This window comes from Poeciliopsis prolifica, unplaced genomic scaffold (assembly GCF_027474105.1).
Source record: "Poeciliopsis prolifica strain line A6 unplaced genomic scaffold, Auburn_PproV2 SCAFFOLD026, whole genome shotgun sequence".
Taxonomy (NCBI): Eukaryota; Metazoa; Chordata; class Actinopteri; order Cyprinodontiformes; family Poeciliidae; genus Poeciliopsis; species Poeciliopsis prolifica.
The window spans coordinates 5,239,523-5,264,531 of record NW_026562401.1 but is presented as its reverse complement, the minus strand read 5'-3'; the positions used below and the strand labels follow the sequence as shown (position 1 = coordinate 5,264,531).

The 25,009-nt window shown below is 36.9% G+C and overlaps 2 protein-coding genes across 3 annotated transcripts; both read left to right on the top strand.

The window, feature by feature from the left end:
- Window positions 1–2,080: 2,080 nt before the first annotated feature.
- Window positions 2,081–15,297, top strand: si:dkey-17m8.1 (C-Jun-amino-terminal kinase-interacting protein 4). The gene is made up of 28 exons (XM_055047748.1): window positions 2,081–2,206; window positions 3,557–3,936; window positions 4,062–4,256; window positions 5,032–5,152; window positions 5,959–6,029; window positions 6,481–6,545; window positions 6,852–6,921; window positions 7,272–7,441; window positions 7,594–7,847; window positions 8,155–8,212; window positions 8,535–8,687; window positions 8,790–8,832; window positions 8,946–9,073; window positions 9,198–9,251; window positions 10,024–10,164; window positions 10,761–10,893; window positions 11,012–11,098; window positions 11,170–11,217; window positions 11,349–11,490; window positions 11,628–11,670; window positions 11,768–11,848; window positions 11,963–12,030; window positions 12,119–12,267; window positions 12,896–13,067; window positions 13,216–13,329; window positions 13,401–13,499; window positions 13,808–13,897; window positions 13,973–15,297. Exons 2-28 carry the CDS (start codon window positions 3,838–3,840, stop codon window positions 14,089–14,091), a joined length of 2,967 nt encoding a protein of 988 aa, XP_054903723.1. The 5' UTR covers window positions 2,081–2,206; window positions 3,557–3,837; the 3' UTR covers window positions 14,092–15,297.
- Window positions 15,298–17,546: 2,249 nt separating this feature from the next.
- LOC129371251 (coiled-coil domain-containing protein 106-like) lies at window positions 17,547–23,961 on the top strand. 2 transcript variants are annotated; one of them, XM_055047750.1, is made up of 8 exons: window positions 17,547–17,599; window positions 19,308–19,377; window positions 20,379–20,477; window positions 20,574–20,795; window positions 20,925–20,981; window positions 21,107–21,382; window positions 22,059–22,217; window positions 22,303–23,961. In XM_055047750.1, exons 2-8 carry the CDS (start codon window positions 19,308–19,310, stop codon window positions 22,626–22,628), a joined length of 1,209 nt encoding a protein of 402 aa, XP_054903725.1. In that variant the 5' UTR covers window positions 17,547–17,599; the 3' UTR covers window positions 22,629–23,961. The 2 variants fall into 2 exon arrangements, with proteins under 2 accessions (XP_054903725.1, XP_054903724.1); XM_055047749.1 differs by lacking the exon at window positions 17,547–17,599 and adding an exon at window positions 18,760–18,867.
- Window positions 23,962–25,009: the final 1,048 nt, after the last annotated feature.

The following is a 25,009-nucleotide window of genomic DNA, read 5'->3' as shown; positions in this document are numbered from 1 at the left end:
TAGCAGCACACCACGCTTCCTGTTACGTCACATTGGCAGTTCTGCCTTCTCCCCCAGTTTCTACACTTGTCTCACTGGGAGGTCAAATACAAAACAAATACTCTTTTGTTGTACTGAAAACTTTATAGAGGTTTTATAAGTCTCAACATATTTCACATACTTCAAAGAATCTTTGATTTGGCCAATTTTTTAAATTTTTAGATGAAAAAAGATGATTAAATGCAGTCCAGAGTTTTTTAAATGGACTGTGAAACAAGAGTTTAATTTGCCAACAATGTTGCAAAGCAATTTGCTTTTGGTGTGCACATCACATCGGCTGCACCTAAAATAATAACTTATTTTTTTCTAACTGCTGATAAACCCCCAATATAAGAGCATTGCTTTCATACTAATTAAACATATACATTTATTTTACTCGATTTTAATTTTATTCACCTTAAGATAATTTTAAATAGAAAATATACAATATTTTTAATGGATAAAAGGGTTTGTTATTTGCATTGGATAAAATAGTTAGCATTTGTGTTTAGTCCTCTTTAACAGTATAATAGCGTCTTAATTCAGGATAAAGCATTACATTTTGTTGCGTAAGACTTTAAGCACTTCTTGCTGCAAATTCAAATTGGAGTGTGTTATAAACATAACAGTTCTTCTTTTCCCTTGTGAGAATGCCAGTTATGTTGTGTCTGGAAACGTCACATGTAAAACGTTCTCCACAACAATCAAGCCAAATATGGAGCAGGCAATGAATTATCTGATGTGCGAGTTTGTTTTTACATTTGCTTTAAGATTTTTCTTTGTCCGTTAAGAACAATGTTCTTTTTTTTTTATACCTCATTATCTTTAGGTTTATAAAGTTTTATAGAATATTTTTTTTGAGTTGCACATTTTTAATCATTGGTTACATTTTTTAAAGAAAAGCAGGACAATGCAAAAGCTTATGTATGAGTATAGAGACAAAAAAAGAATGAAGATGTTTTAATGTAATGTTTAATATACATTATGAATTTATCAAAGCATGTACAAATAAAGTGACAGTAAAATGTCGGAATGAAGGTACAAGTGTGGTCCTTAGCATTCATTTAATACGTAGATTGTGATGTTTAAATTATTAATCTTAGCACTACTTAAAGAACTTATGTGGATGGGTTTGAGTTTGGCGATTTGGAGCAATGCATAAGATCGAGCGAGGCAAATGCTCTGTGGGTCTGTACATCTAATGAATGATGATGATTGAGTTTTACAACAAAAATCTAATTACCAGCTTATCGGTAAATATAATTAACAGCAGTAAAACTTTGTTTAATTAAGCAAATTATTTCTGTAAAAATTGCATATTAAAGTCAAGATAATATATTTTGCACCATATTTGTCTCTAAAAGAAACAAATCTTTAATTAGAAACCGTTATATGGACTTCTGACTATCTATTTAAAAGGAAAATAATTGTTAAAACAATATAAAGATAATTCTTCTATAGAATGAATTCCTTATCATTATCCTATATTATGGTAAAAAGCAGAAGTTATAAGTTACATGCAGCAAGGAGATTGTCAGATGAAGAATGTGTTGGCATCTCCCCCTGCTGGAGGAGAAACAAACTTCATCTTCTAATTTGCAGTGAATGTTTCTTCACATTCTATATCTGCAGTAATATATCTTTTGCTAAATTGTTTTATGGAGACTTTAAGTGTATTGTAATGTTGAAGCTTTTGCAGAAATAACACTCATGCATTCAAAATTGCTAACACCTGAATATTCCACCAGCGCCGTTCTCAGTCCCAATATTTTTCAATTCAACAAGCTGCTCTAATCAGCTGACACGGGAAAACTCGTTTATTCTCATCCACGTAAAGTATTTCAGCAGGTATGAGGCTTGGAAAGGTTTCACCAGGATCACCTGACAACCCGCCGTAACCTCCTCAAGTCACGTGTCACCGTTCAAGTTTCAGGAAACCTTTTTTTTTCCTTTCCGAAAACAAAACTACACATGTCCCGCCCCTTTTCCAATTTCATTGGATGTCATCCACAGTATCGGAGCTCTGATTGGACGGTCAGAAGACATGTCTGCGCACGTCAAAAATCGGACAACAACCTCGTTCTTTAAACTGGTTTCAGTAATTGATACCGTCTCCGACGAAAAAGCACGAAACAGCAGAGTTTTATTAGGTTGTAGAGTAAAAATCAGCCCAGAACCGCCGGTGGAGGTAAGTTTGTTGCTACACGGCTGAGCATAATAGCCACACGGCTAGTTTTCTGGCCAACTGACAACTTTGTAGACTTCAACTGTCTTCACGGTGTCCACTGTCAGTCACTTTATTTATTTATACAGGGTGGCAACACATCCAGACTGGGCTTATTACGCTCTTATGTCAATAACTAATAATGTTAATGACACGAATCTTTTGCTGGATACAACCTGTTGCTGACCTATTTGCATTTAAAGTTAATCTTATAAAGATCTGACATTTGTTTGTGGCTTTATTTCACAGAAGAAGTCGGGATAATTGGTTTGGCTATTTATAGTTACACAAATCCCATTCGTTGGTTGATTTACTTTTATGTTTTTTTAAAATGATTTCTGTCCTTTATAATTATGCTACTCAGTTTTAATTCCAAACTGCATAAATCCTTCATCTTTGTCAACATTAAACTCAAAATCTAATCGACCATATTCATGAATTTATTTAGGGAATATTTCCTTTTAAAATATTTCTGCATCAATCCATAAAAAAAAAAAAAAACATGTCTAATCAGTTACTGGCTAACAACTTGGCATGCAGTAGATCCTCAGCTTATAGAGGATCAATTTCTCATGTTCGACAGTCAGTGCTTTACATAACCTCTGCTAAATTAAATGCTCTCAAAAAGCTAGCGTGTAATATATTTCTGTCATAAATGTTATAAGGAGTAATAATAATCGGAATGAACGTGTTAATTAAAAAAAGTAACACAAATTGTTGCTCAGACTGTCCATCATGCCCTTGCTTGCCAGGTTTGCCATATAATGCAACTGTAAACAGCAAGTCCTCAGTTTCCCAACATCTTCAGCACCATCATCTTTCTCAATTCAAACTCACCCATTTTGTCACTATGTGCTTTACGAAAGGTATATCAGATTATTATTCTGTGTTCTTTGGTATTTTTGTTAAATTAAGAAAATAAATGCAACAGAAGCTAAATTCTCAGGCATAATGAAATACACTGCTAATACATTTCCACACAATGATGTGTGAGGACGACACCGTTACCTTACATGAAGAAGGTCCTGGGTTTGAATCCCAGCCTGAAATCTTTATGCGTGGAGTTTGCATGTTCTCTTGCTTTGTGAAAGACAATACTTCACCGATCACCTCTAATAATATTGCTGTAATTTTTTTTTTTTACAAAACGGGACTCAGATATTTACATGGTAAAGTAAAACAGAAATGAAAATGATAATAAGTTACAAGTATTCTGACTATCCGATGGCCAGGAAACTAAAGAGGCTCATTATTTACAAGTTATAATATGAAGAAAAGTACTAATCACTGTATGTTTTTTGTTTGTTTTTTCAGGATGGGATCTGAAACTCCTTCAGTCATCATGCAGAGTTTGCTGGCAGGCCTCTGAGAGGATGCTCCATTTAATGGTCTGCAAACAAACTTAATGCTGTGAAAAATGGGTGGTGCCAGTGTTGACAGAAGTGTCAGAGAGCTAGCTAGACTAGTTATATTAGTTGGAAAGGAAGTCCACTCTAGTATGTTTGTCACAGAATTGTAAGAAATCACTGTTTGCCCCAAGTTTGGAGGACGTTTTTTTAAGTAAATTGTATCGAATTTCAAAAACTAAGAAGCCGATGGACTACAGCGAGAAAGTGCTGTGTGGAACGGGGGAGGTGGAGCTGGATCCAAACATTGTGAGTGAGGAGGCAGGAAAACTTTATGCAGAACTACAAGTAAGTTGTTTTTTTTTTCTTTCCTTTGAGCACTTTTTTTTCTTATCAGTGTAAATATGAGTAAAATATTATTTGGATGTGATAAAACACCTGGGCTCTATTTCTGCTGCTTTTCCCTTCCATAGAATGTTATTGAGACTCATGGTGAAGGAGTGGTGGAGTCCCTGGTGCCCACATTCGTGTGGGTCTTGGAGGGGCTGGCTAACTGCAAAGCCCAGCTGAGAGAAAGAGAGGAGGAAGCAGAAAGGGAGAAAGCTGAGCGAGAGGAGCTGCTGGAGAGATACCAAGCAGAAAAAGCTCTGAGGAAGGAAAGTCAGGAGGTGAGAACTGATCCAGCATTAAGTAGCAGATTGATTTAGTTAGCTGGAAAATGAAACTTCTCATATTTAAGTGTCCTGATTCCTGGCAAAGGTGTGTAGTATTTTAAACTGCAACAGATTACCACCAACTTGCATAAACTGTGCATACAGCTAAAGCCAGAAGTTTATACACCAAATAAAAAGACAGATTTACTTCTTTTGTTTTACTGTATGAAATTAAATAAAACCAAGAACCTCTTGTTTTATATTAGTTGGGATCACTAAAATTATTTCTGTTTGCTAGATGCCACAATAATGAAAGAAAGAATATTTCCGATTTATTTAATATCTAAAAAAATAAGTTTACATACAGAATGATTACAATCACTTTAGTTAACTGGAGACCACATGTGAGACACTATGCTTTCTTCTTTGATATGATGGGAAAGTCAAGTGTCTTAGTCTGAAATGAGTAAAGAAGAAAATCCTATGACTTTGTGAAGATTCTGGCTCAATCTGGTAAGATGGTGTCATTATGCACAGTGAAGCATGTCCTCTCCTAACATGGGCTGAAAGGCTACTCGGTAACTGAAGGACTCACCTTAAGCATAGTTTGCAACTATGTGATCATAAAATTGCTTAAGGACAATAAAGTCAATATTTTGGCATCTGAAAAGGCATGGGAGAACGAGGTGTGTAGGGAAACGACTGCATTCAACTGTAAAAAAGGTATCTTTTAAACCATAAAAATGAACTTTTCTATATCCCTGAGCTGTTAAATATTTGTTTCTTTTAGAAATATTTAGAACTGGATGATCAATTCGAACAAGAGAGGCGAGCCATGAGGGGAAGAGAAAAAGAGAGAGAGCTGCGGGAGAGAGATCTGGAGAAGAAAGCAAGACACCAAGCTGATCAATGTGAGTTTCTGAGTATTAAAGAATATACATTTAAATAAATTCATATGTCCAGAGTTGATCAGTTGTATTATTTCCACACAGTCTATAAAAAAGTCTGTCTTTGTGTAGTAAAAATCAAAGACTAAGCTAGTCATTGATCTATAATTCATGCAGGTTCTTATTCATCTGTAGCTTTCTACCAGAAGTTTGAACATTTTGTGCTAACAGTGACTCATGTTTGAAACTATTCACAATTCTCTTCACATAACCCAGTTCTAGTGGATAAAAAACAGCTGGAAAGCATGATGCTGCCATCACTACGCCTCTCTGTGGTTATGTTGCTCTTTGGGAAATGTATTTTTGTTTTTGTTTTTTGCACCAACTATACTCTTGAATTATGGATAAAAGTTCAACGTCAGTTTCAACAGATAATGTGTAGCACATTTTCTGCGAGACTTTTGGTAAGAAAGGGCTTCCATCTTTTCACTTTGCCCTATCACTGAGACACGAGGGACACATCTCGGGCTTTACGGAACGTCCTTCAGCTTCTTTAATATTCCTCTGCTCCTCCTGACTCACTATCAGTTCTCTGGTTTCTTCCAAAGTCATGCAGGTTGGTTTAATTGGCCTAAATTGCCCTCAGGTGTGTGTTAGCACGGTTTCCCTGTTCTCCATTGACTGCTGGGACGAACTCCTGTTTCTCTGTGGCTATGCAGAGATAAAATGCAAATTGGTTGAAAATTAGTGGTAAACCACACATTTAGACAGTATCTCCATTTATTTTGGCTTGGAAGACATTCTAACAGTGTCTTTTTGTTTCTTTGCAGTGGTGGCCTTGGAGGAGCAAAAGACGAATCTTTCTAGAGAGCTGAGTACACTGAGAAATGCTCACAACAAGGTCAGATACTCCACTGCAGCCCAAACGTTCTCAATTCTGAACAGAAGTGTGTAAGCAATAATTAAAGACTAAAGTTTAACACCAATATGGAGATCCTAGGGATTTGTACAAATTGTTGTTCAGACATGAACTGGTTTCAGTTTTTAAACATTTAGTAAATGAAATGCACAACAGATACAAATGGTGGCATCAAATTGGATTAAATAAATAATAAAAGTATGTCTGAAGTTACATGATCATCATTTTTAATATTTTATATACCAGAAAGGTTACTCATTTCTTATTTTAGGTTGTCAAAATAACATTATGCCCCTGATATACTGATAAAATATAAATTTTCTCTTTTGTTGACTTTGTTTACTTTCAGTTCAGTTTAATATGGTACCAATTTTATCCCCCGTTAAGAAAGTGTATGTGTTGTTTCTAATGTCATTCGTCATCTCTCCTTTAGTTGACTAACTCGTATCGAGAACTTTTGGAGAAAAGGAAGGACTCTGAAACGGATTATCCTTTAAGGTTATTTACAGCTCTCTTTTCTTGAAACTCAACTTATTCTGCTATAAAGTATCCATAGTAGCAGCTTTTTTGTGACCCACATTAATGTTCCAAGATTATTGAGCTTGTCTAAATATCAAACCAGGCTGCTGTTTCTGCCTGGTCTGTGACAATGTCTCCGTTTGCCTTCTAAAATATTAATATTAGGAAAAAGACTTGTAAATGTTTGGTTGTAGATGCTGTAAATGATTCATGAATCATACGAGGATTATTTCTGTTACTTAAGAAGAAGATTTTGTAAATTTTACTCCACATGTTTGAATTTAGAAACCACTTCCGTCCCAAGAACGCAGAATTTCCATCTCAAGTGTTATCCAGATCCAGTATTAATGAAAAAGTGAGTATGACTTTTCTTTTTACTACAACTTACAGCTGCAAGTCTGATTCTAAAATCTCTGCCCATTTTATTTTTGGCAAAATTACTCCAGCTCAGTAAGGTTTTAAAATGTTTGTCCTCACCTGTATTGTGTAATGTTCTGTAACAAACCTCTAAGGCCTCCAGAGCTGCTAGATTTTTATTAAGACTAAAGTACACAAAGGGCGACTAGGTTTACTAATTTGGGAACTTCTCAAGTTGTGCTTCACTTTATTTAGGGGTGTAAATATTTTAAAAACCAAGTATCTTTGTGTTTTACTCCATTATTATGAGCTGAATTAGCGTTTCTTATTGGGGATCTTTTTTTGCAGATTATTCAGAGACCACACTCAAACTCTGGCCCACCATCTCTGGAAGCTCTAGAAGCCAAGGAAGAAAAAGTGTTTGCTGTTACTGCAAAACCTGCAACGGATCTGTTTGTGGCTGACATCATAAGCTCCACGCCTGAGCTTACACAGTTTCACAACAATGTAAAAGCAAGGTAATCCTAAACCATAAATTGGCTGATAAGCTTCTGGGATTTGATTGAAAAGCTTGTGAGTGATTATAATTATTAACCAAGTCAAAGTTCACTTCAGCTTACTGATTTGTTTTGAAAACATCTGGCTCTTCATGATTTGACTTCCCATTCAGCACCCCTGACAAATCTAAAACTGATGAGTCACTAACAAATGAACCGGAGGATGAGTTGAGGAACTTGGATGAGCTTCAGGTGGGAGAAGTAAAAGGAGATGAGGTGAAGGAAAAGAACCAGAAGGATGGGGATGAGATGGATGAAGATGACTGCATAGAGTGGGACCTCCGCAACACAGACTCTGTATTCTCTGAACTGTCAGAACTGAGTCGAGATTATTTGGAGAGTGTAGACCGAGGGGCCAGCATCAGAGGTGAGAGAGGTCATTGATGTTATTGAGATATTCCCCCCAATTATTTTGTTTTGTTGTTGAGTTCATGATAACATAAATAAATAAAGCTAACAAAAAAGTTTTGTTTTACAGATATTGTGGCATTAGCTCAATCTTGGTAACAGTTTCTTAATTCCTGCTCAAAAACTTTTTTTTTTTAATAGGAATTAAAAAAGACTTAAGATGTGTATCTTGGTCATGAAAACACAAAATAAAGTGTGAGAAACACTGGATGCTATCATCAACAAGTGTTTTAGACAAAAATAATCTGCTTCTTTTCTCTGTTTAGGCAGTGCAGACCAGTTTGAGGAGATTCTTTCCCAGTTTGAGGAACTGAAAGTCCTCCAGTGAGTCTTACATTTACATGTGGTTTCGTTCACTGTTGCCTGCTAGTGTTCTTTTTGTTTTTTTTAAGTGTATTTTCAGGTTTCCTGACATGTGAGTTTGTTGCTTCTGTTACTCATAACAGAAGGGAAGTGTGTAGATTTACTGTATATTTCTACCAACATTTAAACATTAAGAAGAACCTTAGGGGTGCATGTACGCAGATGTTTAGAGCAAAAAACACAACCATTTCCTGGTTTTTTAAGCAGTCTTGAAAGCATCAAATTTGCTCTCATATTTTTTCTCTAAAGTATGGGGGTAAAATTAGAAATATTCTGTCTGCAGTGAGTCAGTTGAAGCTGCTCGTAAGGCGCTGATATCCCGGGTGGTTGAGCTGACCGACGATCGCTCTGCCCTCACCCTGGAAGTGGCGACTCTTCAGGAAACTGTGGCGCATGTAGAGGGACGGCTAAAGGAGAAGGAAGAGGAAATAAAGAGGTGTGGAATGCCTTTCTACCTATTTAATTGATTTGAAACAGCCAACTTTTGTTTCTTTTCACCTGAATATATCCTTTCCTCTTTGATCACTGCTTGTTGTAGACTACGGAGAGAACTGGAAACATGCCAGCCTGAGGATCCTGATGTAAGGAGTTATTCCAGTTTTAAGAAGAATTGGTTTTTTTTAAATTTCAGGTAGCTATTCATTGTGAATTCTGACCTTTTTAAATCAAATATTATATCCGTACTTCCCCTCAGGCTGCTTTGCCCACATCCATGCGTCCATTTTCGCGCTCTGAAATGGCTCGTGTGGTCATGGAGAAGAACCAGTACAAGCAGCGTCTGTTTGAGCTGCAGGAGGCTCTGAGACACAGTCAGACAATAAGGTAGTTTTGATATTTCTGTGTCTTCATTCTTTATTTTTTAGAAATTTTATAAAGCTGTTTGCATATGTATTATATTGAGTTCTTCCCCTTGCACTGAATTTTTTTGTATTGTTTGTTTTTCTAGAGCAACAAAAGTGGAGAAATTTACAGAGGACAGAAAGTCAAGTGTTTGGAAAAAGTAAGTACAATTGCCTACTTATCTATTTATTTAAACATTTTTCTTACCCATAGTTTTTGTCGCATAAATTGCTGTTTTTTTTTTTTTTTGAAGAATTGAGCTTTGTAATAGCAAAGCAGACTTTGTTCCCATGTCTGTGTTTGTGGTCTGTAATTAAAGCAAGCTGTAAATGTGTATTAGTAATAAAAAATAAATATAAATAAAAGAAATACTACAATATCTGACCTACTCATAAATCATGGTGATAATAAAACATTGCCTTTCTGCATGCTTTAATTCTGGCAAAATGTTAAATATACTCCTCAGAATATAAGATAAAATATTCAGTTTAATACATGATGTGTGTACCTTTGGGACATGCTTTTGAGAAACAATGTTTTGATACAACACTCTTTATTCAAATCACATTAAACATAATTATTTTAGTTAAAATAACCAATCTTATTCTTAGTCATAAACATTTTATTTTACGCTCTAATTATTTGGCATTACCAAATATTACTAAATTGTTATTTATAGAGCAAGTTGTTTAAAATCAAATGTAACACAAAAGCTTTCTGGGAAATGTCTTCTGTCAATACAGGGCCATCCCTAAAAAAATAAAAAAATAAAAAACAGTCACACTTATGTAAACTCATCCGCAAGATATCTTTTAAACCTTTGCTGCCATAGAGACTTTTATAGTAAAACTAAAGTGAAACCATTGTGGCAATAGATGCTTATGTTACTTTTATTAATTTTATCAACTGGTTCATATTCTTCGTTCATTCAGATTCAACCGCTTGTTTGGCCTGTCCAAGGAGCCTCTGGTACCCGCTCCGACATCTGCATTGGTTCTGCCAGCTTCCTCATCACTGAGCCGCTCTCCCCAGGGGTCTTCACAGCTACCAACAATTAATAAAACCCAGCCTGAGTTAGCACTTTTTTCTATTCTAAGTTGATTTAATTTTTACAGTGAATGTCAACTCTTGAGGAAAATAGAATAAATTATACATTCGCATAAAATTTTAGGAAAATCTTAAAGATACTGTGCAATTGAAACATTTTAGTTTTAAAATTGTTTTAATGAACAGGTAGTGGACATTATAAGAGGAATAAAGCACTTAAGTAAATTGTGGTCTACAAAATATTTGCTCCTTTTTTTCTAATTCATTAATGCAATAATCCTCTAGTGTAATGATACCTAAATTGGTATTAGTGTTTTTAGTGTCCTACATTAGTAATTAGCACAGTGAAGCTTGGATGTTTATTTTCTTGGAAATGTAGATTGTTTGACTTACCTAAGAGATTTCCAGATGGCTAACAGCGACTTTGCTGTAATTTGTTTAGCCTTCCTGTTATCTGCTGAAAGTCTTGATCTCTCTTGCAACCTTAATCAACCAAAGAATGTAGAGAGAATGTTTAAAAAAACACACTTTTCTTTTAGAAGTCTCCTACCTGGAATTGTTCCATATTTTTAATAAATAAAATCTGTTTAAATGTCAAGTGGTTAAAATCCTTATTCTCCAGATCTGCTGCTCCTGCTGGTGTTTCACCCCGCGCCCGGAGGAGGGAACTCTACAGAGAAATCCGCTCCCATGTTTGGGGAACTCTAGGAAAGCGACACATACATGGCTGGAGTTTGCCACTGGCCAACACCCAGGTACTCCTCTGGCTGACGTTTTGCTATTTGCTCCTTACCTGCGTACCATTAATTCTGTTAAAAATTGCAGAAAATTATACAAGCACTAATTCATTAGGATTAAATGTGATTACTCCAGCAGTCTGGTGAGCCTGTTCCAGAGCCTAAAGATGTGCCTGTCTTGGTCCAACTCAGACTCTTAGACCAAAGGGACTCCACTGCCAAGGTAAACTCACTAATGTTAACGTCACACCTTTTGGAGTAAAACTGTCTTCTGAATTAATTTTTCCTGTGCAGCTTAACTGTGCTGTTGCAGTCACACCTGAGATCTCAGGAGAAGCCACAGTAAGTTTGTTTAATGCATCCCCAGTCATCTTCTAATGACACCTTTCCACCCGGTCATGATTAACGCCGCCTAAGCACAAGTCGGCTCATGCCACTCATGATTCCACGTTCTGTTATCCCTGCCCTGCCAGTGTTCGGTGTGGGTTGTTTCGGGTCCTGCCTCTTGCAGTGAAATCACGGTGATTGACCCAGCACGGTCCAACACAGTACTGGATCAGTTCAGCCTCCCTCCCACAGCCCCTGCCCTCTGCATCTGTGCTGTACCCCCCACAGGTCAGTCCTGCATCAAATGGCTGCAGCGTCTTTATTTGTCAAATGAACTTTCTCTACTGATTTAATATTTTGCTGGAATCACTTGAAAATGACTCTGCGTTTCCTTTGACACGTTCTGGTTGGTTTTGTTTTGTCAGAAAACTCGGCAGGGACTGTGTGGATTGGAACTCAGGAAGGAAGGTAGCATTGGCTGAGAAAGCAGATCTCTTCCAAATGAAACACATTTTCTTGACCTTAATACACAGCTCCTTTCCTTCATTTCTTGTCTGTTTTGCAGTATTCTAGTTCATCCAGCCTCTGCAGGAAGGAGGCGATGTGTGCAGACAGTATGTCTCACAGAGGGTGTGCATTCACTAGTGTGAGTACGGTCTGCTCTGTGTTTACATATAAACATATATTGGATTCTAAAAACATATCCACAGATTTTGCCACATACTAAAAATAGCCTATTTTATGTTGACTCAACTTACAGGTACTCCAACAATCAGGTTATTGCTGGTTTAGCTGATGGTACTCTGGCATTTTTCTCTCAAACTTCAGGTAATCAGCATATCGGTTTCTTATGTTTATTATGGTATTAATGTTCCAACGACAGAAACGATGAGATATTGTGCATTTGGATCCACAGACGGATGGAATCTGCAGTCGCACTCCGTGATGCCTCTTGGAGTAAACCCTCTGCAGCCCATTCGCTGCTGCCTCGCAAAAGGTGCTCGTCTGTGGGTTGGATACTGGAACAAAGTTCATATCATAGACACTGACAACAAGAAAGTAGAGGTGAGAAACAGAAATATTCTCTGCTATATGGTGCTGACTGACTTGTAAAACTTGTATTGACTTTTTAAAGCGTATTTTCATTTTTACATGTGGCCTTCATCTTAGAACCAGGATCTCATTGTTTATTTGAATTTGAGACTATTTAAGCAATTGGATTGTTTGTTTAATTATTCATTTTGAGATTCATATTAGACAATGCATAACATCCTTAGACTGTAGCACTGTGTATATATATTTTTTATTCGAACACATATTTACATCATCGTGCATTTCAGATATGAAGTCACACTTGATGCTTCACAAGAAGAACTTCATTTCGTCATGTTATTAAGGTGGCTTCCTGTCAAGATCAGATAGGAGGAGGTCTACATAAATATTGATTCAGTGCTGAGTTTGTTTTTGAGGAATAATTTTAGCTATGGCAATTATCCAAAACTCTCATAACTAAGATGATTCCTCAGAAACAGGTTCAGCACTGGACTGAAATTGATTTTAAAAAGTGCAAAAAAAGGAACTTTGAAAGAAAGAATGATTCAAGACTTTTGCACTTCTGACTTCTGAGTGTGTGTATGTATTTAAACTTGCTGTATTTGTATTTGCCATCATTATTTCTCATCTTCCTTCCCAGCAAGTATTTTCTGTATCGGAGCGCAGTGAGCAGCAGGTCCGTTTCCTGTGTGCTGGAGGAAGTGGGGTTTGGACGTCCTGCAGACTTGACCCAATCATCAGGTTGTTTGACTGGACTACTGGACGACCGCTGCAGGAAGTCGACTTCACATCTTTGATCACTAAAACATTAGGTGCCTAAACTGTTTTCTTTTTTCTCATGACCTTTTCAGTGTTAATAAAACAGTTTTACATTTATTTGACATCAGTTTGTTTTGTTTTAGTTTGCGACCAACTACATTTAGTTTATTGCTTTTGTTCACATTCCGGTTTGTGTTGCAGGTCAGCCCTTCTTGATGCTCTCACCTCTCCAGATCTCCTCCCTCTCCATCATCTCTGGCCGTCTGTGGGTGGGCACTGGTGGCGGCGCCATTTTTTCCATCCCCCTGTCAATAAGTATGTCAAAATGATTGCATTTTATATCATTAGAAATGTGCTCTGGTATTAAGGAGACTAATTGTCCACAGCGTCAGAGGATATTTCCATCCCATACTGCTCCACTACATCAGTCCAGCTGTCGTATCATGGACACAGACAAGCAGTTCGATTCATCATTGCTGCTCCTGGTAAGAAATTAAGAGCTGTTATTATAATGTAGTAAGTATGTTTTTATTTTCTTTCTCTACATAAATTTTAGAGAAATTATTTATTGCAATCTAAAAGGCTACAGTGTTCTAAAATTATGACACCAGATTAAAATCTAGTTATATTTTTAGGAATATGAGCAGAAAAGGGTCTGATCAACTTTTCAGACCATAACTGCAGGCTGAAAAACAATAAATTCACTAAACTAATGACAGAAATATACTTTTAATGTCTGTAAATGTTATTTTTTTTATAATAACCTCATGAGTGTTCTGTCTTCTCCTTGCAGGCTGTTTGATCACGTCTCCTGGCAGCAGCCATGTAACCACTGCTCAGCTCGTTCTCAGTGGAGGAGAGGGCTACATCAACTTCCGAATAGGTGAGTTCAGTTTTAACACCAGATGATGAGTACGATCAACGCTTCCATAAATGCTGAACAAAATGAACCTTTCAGGAGATGATGCAAGTGATGAGTCGACTGAGCTGTCTCAGTCGACACCCCAGCGGTCTGAACGTAGTCACATGATCATCTGGCAGATTCCCAGCCCTTCTGTGCCCAACCCTGCACTCTGAATGTTCATCTCCTGAGTCATGTTGGACGTAAACAAGCATTTACGGAACCAGAGTCTCCTCTCAGTGGTGCACTGATCTGAACAAAATATCACTGTGGCAACAAAAAGCCTGTAAGATGTGATAATTTTTCTTTTTTTTATATATTTTTAAGTCCTGTACCTTGTTCGACTAGATTTTGTCTTTCTATGTGCCTTCATCTGATTTTTATACCCAGTCTGTATTTTTCATCAGTTATCAACTTTTTTTTTTTTTTATCTGATAAACTTTTGCACAAGCAATGAATTCAGGTTCACAAACATTGAGATCTCCAGTGGAACAATAGAACAATTCTCCATCCTTGGATCATGATGCTTGTTTTTTTTTTTTTTTTGGCTGCTGTTTGCATAACTTTACTGGAATACTGGAAGGGGGTTTGTTTTTTCCTTAAGCATAAAGACAATCATGTCAAAATCTTTTGACACTGCATTCAAACTAGGAACTTGATGTGTGGTCTTATGTCCTGGGACAGGTATCAAATCCTGCCTCTTAAGTCCAGGTGGAGTAATTGCAACAACTTGCACATTATAAATGTGTCTCTGTAGAATATTCTTTTGAATCTCTTTAAGAAATTATTTATTTTTCCTGTTTGCCTAATGAATCAAAGTGCTTCATGTCTTAATGTGATTTCTTAGTGCTTGTAAAATAAGGGAGAGATGTTCTTTAAAATGTCATTTGCAGTATTAGTGTGGCATTACAAGTATAAGCAAACATATCACAGAAGCCTCCTTTTTTTTCTTGGACAGACTAAAGTACAGGTTCTCAATCAAATCTTGTAGCATTGGTCATTTTTTGATGTTATTGTGTAAAGCTGTATCCAGATTCATATCAATAAATTAAAATATATTTCCAAAGCTAAGTCAGTTGAAGTAAAACTTGTCGATACACAGATGTATTTCAAGTCTTTACTTCTGATGATGGCTTCCAGCTAAAGCATGTCTAAACATTTGTGACTCTGGAAATTACAATATGACGTTCAACTGTTTTAAATGTCGATTTTATTATTAATATTTACTAACTTGACATTGTTTTCCAATAGAGAGTCAATAAAACATTTGATAAAAAGGATAAGTCACTAAGAAGAAGCTGGTTGTTCAAACCTGTGTAGTAAAGTTTAGTGGAAGAAAAAAGTGTACTAGGTCCACAAGCAGTAGGAATAACCAGAGCCTATTTCCAGGTCTCTCTTGAAAAAGAGTTTCTTTAGCATTTGGTGTCAGGTGTTTTCCAGGCAAGTCAAATTTTAAAAAAATTTTATTCACAAGTTCAAGAGAAGAAAAATGAACTAAACACTTTCTCAGTGTGAAGATCCTCAGATGATTTGTGGTTCCGTATCATTTGCTGGTGTTTTTCTAGTGTGTTTTATATATATATATAAAAAGTCCAAAATCTGTTACAGGAACTAATGGAGCACACTTCCCTTTACTGACAAGCTTAATAGGGATGTTTTCGTTTCCAGGCAGAACCTTGCCCAGACTCCCACAAGCATCAATACCAGCTTTAATGACCAGGGTGTTGCTATATTTGATTGACATGTAAAGTGGTCTAATCTGAACCCCAGTCTAGAGTATTGGCTCCTAAACCTGTTCCTCAACTACCTCTGCCTTCATGTTGAGATGACTGTTGATTCAAATGATCTCCTCTACAAACACCAAATGCTGCGGAAACTTTTTAATCCACCAGCCATTTAATTCAGGTATTTGGAAGCAAGGAACGTGTGCCTTGAGGAAATCGTCTGGGAACCACTGTTCCAGAGGATTGTCAAGTGGAAGATGAGAACCCCAGACCCAGCAATGCAGACAAACTGGAAGCCAGTATTAAAGCAACTTGTGGTTTTTTAAGATGCCATGCCAAACTGTACAGATCCTGTAAATCATGCAGTCGAAGTCTTCACTAAGTATAGAGTGCATTTTCTTTCTTAAAAGCTAAATTTTGGTTTTTCATTTAGTGTAACCTATGATCGTCAAAATAAGTAGCGATACATAAATATAAATATATTGAAATATACTGTTTACAATAAATATGTGAGCATAACATTTTGAACATATTTACTTAAATTAACTTCTTGAGGATGTTTTAAATTATTGAGATATACAGTAATAGTATAATAATTTGGCAAAGACAACTATAAATTATTAACGAGGCAGCTGAGAAAAGACTCGTTGCAATAGTTTTAATATCAAAGACTATATCTACTAGTGCATGTGTGCATACTTAAGGAAAACATACAGATTCTGTTTATAAAAACAAAGGTAGACATATCTTTATCAAAAACTGACAGAAAGAAAAGCCCTGAATGAAGCTTTTGTTTCAAGTAATTTGGCTCAAGAATCAAAACCAGGCTGATGCCTCGACTGTTTAACTGGGACTGCTGTGCGTCCTGGGGAGCCGTATCCTCCGGCTGACAGAGCGAGCCAGTTGGTCCATAGCAGAACCCAAACGTCCATTCCGGTCTTTTTGTAACTGCAGACCTTCAATGTTGCCACTATACCAAAGCACCCAGCCGGCCATAGAAAACAGGACTAACAGAGCTCCAGAGTACACCAGCAGATCCCCAAAGTCTTCGCCCTCGATCTCTAGGGAAGCGAAGACGCCTACCAGCAGGGACGTCACACCCAGCACGTCCATCACCACGGCAAACACCAGAGCAAGCTTACAATGGGACAACCCGTCATACTTCTGTCCCATGGCTGGACTGAAAGAGAAAGAAGAGCTTATTTAGACAACCCATATAAATATGGGTGATCCTGTCCCAGAAACCTAGACCACCACAACATCTTTGGTGAAGATGTGTGAAAAGACAAGAAATGAATCCAGCTTTTAATCACATTACATTTATCCAACAAGGAAACAATTCCACATTTACTTTTAACAAAATCACTGGTGCCACACTGATCCTAACCCCTGTTGTTAATGCTTTGTCTTGTTTTTTCTTTTCTTTTTTTTCTAAAGCACCTTGACCTGGTCCTTTCCTGTACAGTTTACTGCAAAGAACAACAAAAGAAGTAAAACAAGAGACCATAGAAATATGGCAATAAAATAAACATATAAATATTAAGGGAACAAAGAGCTTTTAACGCTAATGCAAAAAATGTGTAACATAAAGTAACGAGCCAAAAATGAGGAAAGCAGTGGCACCAGAAACTAAAACTAAAAGTTAAACAAAAGTGAGTTTGGATTTTGATTCGGTTTAATTTGGTTTGAGTACAGAGACAACTCATTACAAATGTCTCCTCTGGTGAACTTTAACTACAAATGCGACTGAAAAACATCATAATCACATGATCTGAAAAGGAAGCATAATGAGATTTCTCTATTAACCAGTTAAAGATAAAAATACAAAAATAAAAGTGTACTCATAAAAACTGCAGGACATGTGTCGCAGCTCTGAATGTCAATTTAGGACATGTTTACTCTGGTCTGGCCAAAACATTTGCCACACCTGTCCTGATATTCATCACATTCATCTTCTAAGGTAAACTTAAAACGAAACCTCATTTCAAAGACTTTCTAAATTGATTTTTAGAAAAGATTAATCACTTACCTATGTGTTAGGAAGGCGAATGTTTGATAGTAAAGAAGCAAATTTGGACCAAGGTCGTAGTTGTCTTCCTCTCTGTATCGTGTGTGTGGAAGAAACCAGCCGCTGAAACCCGACACCTTGTCAACCTGTTCAACCTGTCAGGCACTTTTAACCCAACAAAGGGCACAGCACAGCTGGGATGTCTTCCCCTTTCACTCTCTAAAATTGTGTCATTTAATTCTTTAACGCTTGTTAAAGAATGCACAATTATTTACGATAAAATGCCAGAGCGGAAAAATGTACATTTTTGACGGTGTTGAAGTTAGCATATGATTCAGCTCTTCCCTAAAGGGCTATTCCGCTGAATTTCATGAGCTCATGACTAACTTCGATAGAGTTTCATGCACCTCGCAGTTGTCCTACATGTTCGTTCTTTCACCATAAAACAAATAAAGGTGGACATGAAAACATGAAATATAAACAATGTACCGCAAACACTCATCTCTAGCCAGTGACATGACTTGGTGAATCAATCTTCGTACTGATATTTAGAGTGAGAAAGTAAGAAATTATGGAATTTCTGGTTTTTGCTTCTATTTTTTTCTGTGAAGTGATGCCTTTATTATCAACAAATAAATCAAGCCTCATTTGAATAAGTTGTATTTTCAAACTAAAGACCGCTTGTTTGAATTGGACTTATTGGCAAAGTCAAAAGCACAAAAAAAGACACCTTAATTATTATTACTTTTTTTGGTTTTCACAAGTTGAATGACTTAACCGTTCTGAATCTTTAGGTTTCGATCTGTAGCGAGTTAAAGGTAAGATTTTCAGTTTTAGAGTGAAATAGCCCTTTACTGAAGGACATACTCGGAATTTACAAACCTGATGCTAACTTCAGAGTTGTGGCTTTTAAGCAACGTTTATGCGAAGAAACAGAACTTGTGATTCTTATCGTTTCCTTTTTTGTCGCCTTGTATTTCAGTATAAACTAAATCCTAATATTTTAATGCTCACTACATAAAACCTTTTGTAAATGTTTTCTCACTGGCATATAAACCGTCAGTCAACAGCAGGAAATGACGTCACTCTGTGCTTAAAAAAATGCTGTAATTGTTATTGTTAGCTTGTTAGCTAGCAGACGAACCGCTGAAATGGCGATATGACTGAGTAATAACGGCTTATTACATATGCACCACTAAGTTATAACTAATCCTAAAGTGGTACGTACCAGTTTCTACGATATATATTTAAAGCAGAGAGATTTTATTAGAACAGAAATTACGGAATTAAAGTACTTATTGTGCACAAAAAACGAAATGGTGATTATAGTGTGGCTACATTTTCTGAGCTAACAGGCTAACCTTGTTTTGAGCTAACTCCTTTCTTCAAGACGCTTCAGACATGTATTTCCCAAACATTTAATCCGAGTGAAATTATTTTTGTTAAATCGAATTTAATTAGCTCTGATTTTTTATTTTTTTTTTGGTCCATCCAGACCAAAAAAAAAAGACACAGGTTAAGGTTCCTCGGTAAACAAAGGTTTAGAAATATTGTCTCTATTATCAATAGCTTTATCAAGACTTACGCTTCATATTTTCTGCATGTGTATTTGTGTCTTGTTGACATTATTTTTGGCTCACTTAACTTTTGTCTGTGGCAGATGGAGGACGGTAACAGGAGTGATGGAGCTTCCACGTCAAAGAGCCATGTAGGCTCTTTTCACCTGCAGAGTAAGGTCCTACTTGTCCCTGTCAAAAGCTCTGTTATTATTGGAAGGAGCAGAGAAACAGACGTTTCCAGTGATGCGTATCCCAGTGCAGGCAGATGGTCTTAATTTTGAGCATTTCTCCCTCACTTGTGATCATTTTTGTCTGATTTTAAAGTTGCGTATTGCACTCTTCCATAACATCACAAAGATAGTAAATAGAGGACTAATGATTTAATGAAGACATCAAGAACATTGACTAAAATAAGTCAACAATGAGTAGAAATAATACAATAATCACAAATATGAACTCAAAACCTGTTGGAACAAAACCCACAGTCCTCTAACAACTTAATAAAATTAGTGAAGAACTAAACTGTGGAATTAGTTATCCAAGTAGTTTTGTATTCTTCTGGACACGGTCACTTTTTGCTCTTTGTGCATTGATTTCTGTTGCTGATAAAAGAAGAAACTGATTATGTACGGGACTGGTTTTATTTAAATTTCTTTTGAAATGCATGAAGAAAGAGTTGGCTGAGAATTTCTAACCCTTCAGCAAAAAAGTTTAGAACAAATGTCTTTGAAGATCCCCAACTGCTGCTTTTATACTATAAAAGGTTTCTAAGAGACTCATCGAGTACAAGGATGCCTTCAGCATAACCCAGTTTTCCTTGGACTTGCACATTATTCATACATCTTTTGTAGCTGGGTCAGCAAACTCCTATTTGATTATTTTACATCTTAGCATTTCAAAAGGAGAAGTCACTGTAGAGTTGCAAAATATACCTCTTGTCTAGTCTTTAACCATGGATGTATTAAAGTATTAGGAAAAGTAATTGTATTTATATTGTACTAAAAATGCAACTCTAAATCAGCAACGATTCTCCAGAACACTTTGGCTCAAGGGAGGTGAGGGAAATTGGCAACAATTTGCTTTAGATTGCAACCTTGTAGTAAATTGCTTCAAGTAAATGTGATTAGCCTGCATTACATCATGAGATATTTGATGATTTTGCCCTTTTTCAGCTCCAAAAAGTGAGGACACTTATGAAATTACCATTCCCTTTGAAGAGAACAACTTTGAGCAGCAGGGATTCTTCAACCAGAGCGATCAGAACTTTGATGGTAAATGTCACACGGTCACACGGTGTAATTGCTTTCACAGCTATTATTTTGTGGTGCAGCACCTGTGAACACTGGAGCTGTTCTTGTCATCCTCAGAACCAGCCTCGAGTGGAGGCCCATCTACAGTCAGTAATTCATACATGGTGATCAACAACCTGCGGACCCAGCTCCAGATCTCTGTGGAGAAAAACTCGTGGCTGCAAAAAAGAATCGAGGATCTGGAGGAGGAGCGGGACTTCCTGCGGTGCCAGTTGGACCGCTTCATCTTTTCCACGAAGAGCCACGGACCGGAACAGGGTCAGAGTCAGTACAGTAACGGTGAGGAAAGACTCTTGTCATCTTAAAACACTGTCAATAATTAGATTAAAGTTGAAACGTTGTTGAAGCGGTTCTTTTTTTTTTTAAATAAAAGTAAAAATTTCCCTTTTTCTGTTTGGATTAAATCAGGATATGAATCAAGACGATTCAACTGGAGGGCAAGAAGAGAGGAAGACCGTCCAGCTGGTAAAAAAAAAAATAAAAAATCACTTATGCTTCTTCATTCCTGCTTGTGGAGCTGTTTGTATATTTATTACATTTTTATGATCTCTAAGTTGCAACCCACTTTGTACTTTTTTTTTTTTTTATAGATCAGCAGAAGGGAGACCAACAGCATTTCCCTCAGCGCCAGTTTGTCCAGCGAAGGCCTGGTCCTCCCACTATGGTTCCTTCCAAAAACCACATCTCCAATCCACTATCCTCTCAGCTCTCTAACATGAATGCTTTGTACAACACAACACAATCACAGGCGCTTTTGCAAGGCCACAGTCACAGCACCTCAAGTACAACAGGCAGTGGCAGCAACAGTAAAAACAGCAATGCTGCAAGATCATCCCTAAACCAACTGGGTGGACGCAATGGCCCAGGTAATACAAATTAAATTATGTATCTACTTATTTGTTTAAATGAGGAAGACCAGAATCTCTTTTTTGTGACTTTGGAGACTTCCAGTGGAAAGTTATAAGATACAAGTGTTATGTTAACATTAACACTTATTAGTAAAATTAAAGAAGTCAGAGTAATATGATACAGATAAAAAGTCCAGTTTAAGAATAGCAATTCTGCTCTTCACTGACAGAGAAGAAGAAGACAAAAATAGTTTTAGGCTTTGTCAGAGATGAAGATGTGGCTAAGTTTTAAAAAAATGCGGTCTTTCAGTCAGTAATATAAATATTGATGGGTGAAATGTTTACATTAGGAGTAATGGAGCAAATCAAGCCAAAAGCAAGTCATTTAAACATGAATTGCAAACACCTGTAAGTATTAAACATTTATATATTTTGCTCCTTTAGAAGCCTGAAAAAGCAGAAAATCAAGCCATACTTCTGTATATTGCTTCTTAATATCTTCAGAAAAATGTGATTATATCCATCTGCAAACACTGTTTTGTCTAAAAACAATCCCAAAGCGGCATCACTCAACCTAATGTCATTAAGACGAATTAACAGCATCCATTGTATTATAGTGTTACTTTAGTGAAGTCAGTGTGTCATACATGTGCCTACTGGGTTTTGTGAAGCAAATTATTTTTCACCCTTACAGATTCCCTCTCACTGCTGGGAGAATCTGATGAGTTCTTGGAGGAGGATGGCTTCATCGAGGAGGACGAAGGGGATGATGTAATGTCAGAGACAATTAGCACCAACAGGCAGCAGTTAAAGAGGAGACGAGTCCTCCGAGCGCCACGAGAGCGACAGAGAGGTGATGCAGAGATCCTGAAAAAAGACTCCGAATTTCAGTGTCATTCAGCCTGCAGCTAACTCTCCTCTGCTTTTCTCTTTGTCAGTGAAAGACGCTGCAGGAGTGCTATTTCGCTATAAGAAGATTCTCCTTACGTACCAGCGCCTCAAAAACATGACCAAGGCCTTCCAAATCCACGGTGTTGACCGCAACACCGTGGCCTCCACCACCCCCATTGCTGAGCTGCATCTCGTGGCCCCTGAGAAAGTGGCCGAAGTGGGAGAGTTTGACTCCTCCAAGGAGAAGCTGCTGGATTACGCCCGACGCTGCTACCTCGCCCTGGACGAAGAGACGCTCAGTAGAGTGCAGGCGTTGAAGAAAAATAACCTCCTGCTGCCCATCTCATACCGATTCAGGCATGAGATGAGCTGATTGATGTCAGCTGTATTGTGGAGGTAGAGACAAGGGGATTCTTTTGAAATGAAAATAAGTGTTTCTGCAATCACAGAGGACTGTGATTATGGTAGTTCTATTGTCATTTGTTCTTCATTTATGTTTTGCAAAGACATTTTTTTATCCTGACGTGAATCTGCTGGAGGGCAGGAGTTCAAACACTACTTTAGATGACTGCAGCGTGTTAAATATCCAAATTTATATTACTTTATTTGTATTCTGCTTTGACACAATCCCGTAAGTGCATAAGCTTCAAGTGTGTTTTTTTTAATTTTATTTTAAGTTGTGACTCATTTTTGGAATACTTTGATGAACAAATTATGCCCATTTCAGGATGATTTTCTTTGCTTTATTTTTACTGTGGCTATATTTAGTGTCATTTTTATTTGCATTAATTAATTTTTATATGATCCACATTTAGAAAAGCTCCATATTGCTGCAGACCTCCTTATTTAAAGATGAGGTGAACAATCAAATGATAATTAGAAAGAAAACGTTCTGGGGCACCATACATCAATCAACAAGTCACTGTTTTTATCGCTAACATTGCATTGTGTCTCAGAAATGTTGGTCGTTTTTATTTATTCTTACCATTGGGAACACCAGTTGCACCTCTGCCTAGTTTTAATGCTGCATTTCTTTCTTTCTTCAAAGGATTCCAAGCAACTTTTGTAAATGACTTTTACTAAGTTACCATAAATGTAACCTCCTATGCTTCTGATATTAGGAATCTTGTATTGTATTGTGAAGTTTTATATATTGTGGATCTGACCAATTCCACTGCATAACACTATGGGTTTGTTTTTTTTTTTTGTAATACCTGTAGGTTTTGGTTCCTTGTAAAAAAAATAATCTGTGGAAACAGCTAAAAATCATCAGCAGAAACAGAGGAACTGTTCTCCACAACATGTGCATGTAAAAAGAGCATTTGTGATCTGTTGTGCGCTCTTCAAATTTCAAGGAAGCTGATTGTAATTTACTATGAAATGCAACTATTTTGGCAGTGAAAACAATTATTTAGGATTTTGTTCTACAGCAAAATAATATTGTGTAACCATGTGTCCATGAGTAAACAGTTCAAGAGCAATAAGGAAGCTTCAAAGTTGACCGAGATTCCTGCCAGTTCACACATTTCCACCTGGGACAGTTTCTACTTGCAGCATGAGTGAAATGGCAGTAAAGCATTTGAATTTATATAAAAATAAAACATTTTATTCTCTCACCTTCAAGAACAAATCTCTCCAATGAGTGCTGATGATTCATTAAGAAATTGTGTTAATAGAAGTGAAATAAACTATTTGTTTTTTCCTCACTAACTGATTTCTCATTTTCATTATGGTGTTGATGTCATTAACTGAGTTTGATGTTTGAAACAAAGTGATTTGCACTGACTTTTTGCTCATGTTTTTAGTCTTACTCGTGATGGGTGAGAAAAGAGAACTACTTCGTTTTCCTAAGTTTCATTTCCCAAGATTCCATGTTAGCGGCCCTCTTATTTAATATCTACATGCCTACGTGCTCCTGCTTGCTGAGATCAAGCAGGAGCATGATCTATGCAAACTGACATTATTTGTCAGTTGTGGCAGCTGACAAGTAATGTCAGTTGCCACAACTATGCAGCTGTGCATTACGCAACGTCACCAGGTGACTATAAACCCATTTAAGCGTTGAGTTGATACACTCAACAAATCAATGCATGGATGTAACGTAATTTTCTCCAGGTGAATAAAAATAAATCTGAAGTGATTATTTTTTTCAGCTCCAAAGAGCTCATTAAGAATCAAAATTCAGCTTCAGTTATTCCAGTTAGAAAATACTGATTGTGTCTGAAACTTGGGTGTCGGTGATGAACTCATGCCTAAACCTTAAGAGACACATAAAGACATTACAAAGCCAGCATTCAATTACCTTAAGAAGATTTCCTAGGATTAAATGACAATTGTCCCTACAAAATCTAGAGAAACTCATCCATGTTTATCTATAGTTGAATTGATTACTGCAACAGTGACTTTACAAGTGTACCTGAAAAATCAATCAGACAGCTGCAGCTGATCCAAAATGCTGCTGCTCGCATTCTCACTAAAACTAGGACAATAAAGCACATCACCCCAGTTCTAAAGTCTTTATATTGGTTTTCTGTATCTCAGTGAATAAATACTTATGCTGGTTTATAAAACACTGAATAGAGTCGCACCAAAATACTTAAAGATCTGTGAATCTTCCAGACCACGGAAGCCTTCTGACTCTAATCTACTCTGCATCCCCCGAATCAGAACCAGATATGGAGAAAGAGCAGTTTATGTTCCTTTAATCTGGAACAAACCCATAGAAAACTACAAAAACACTGACACACTTTTTTT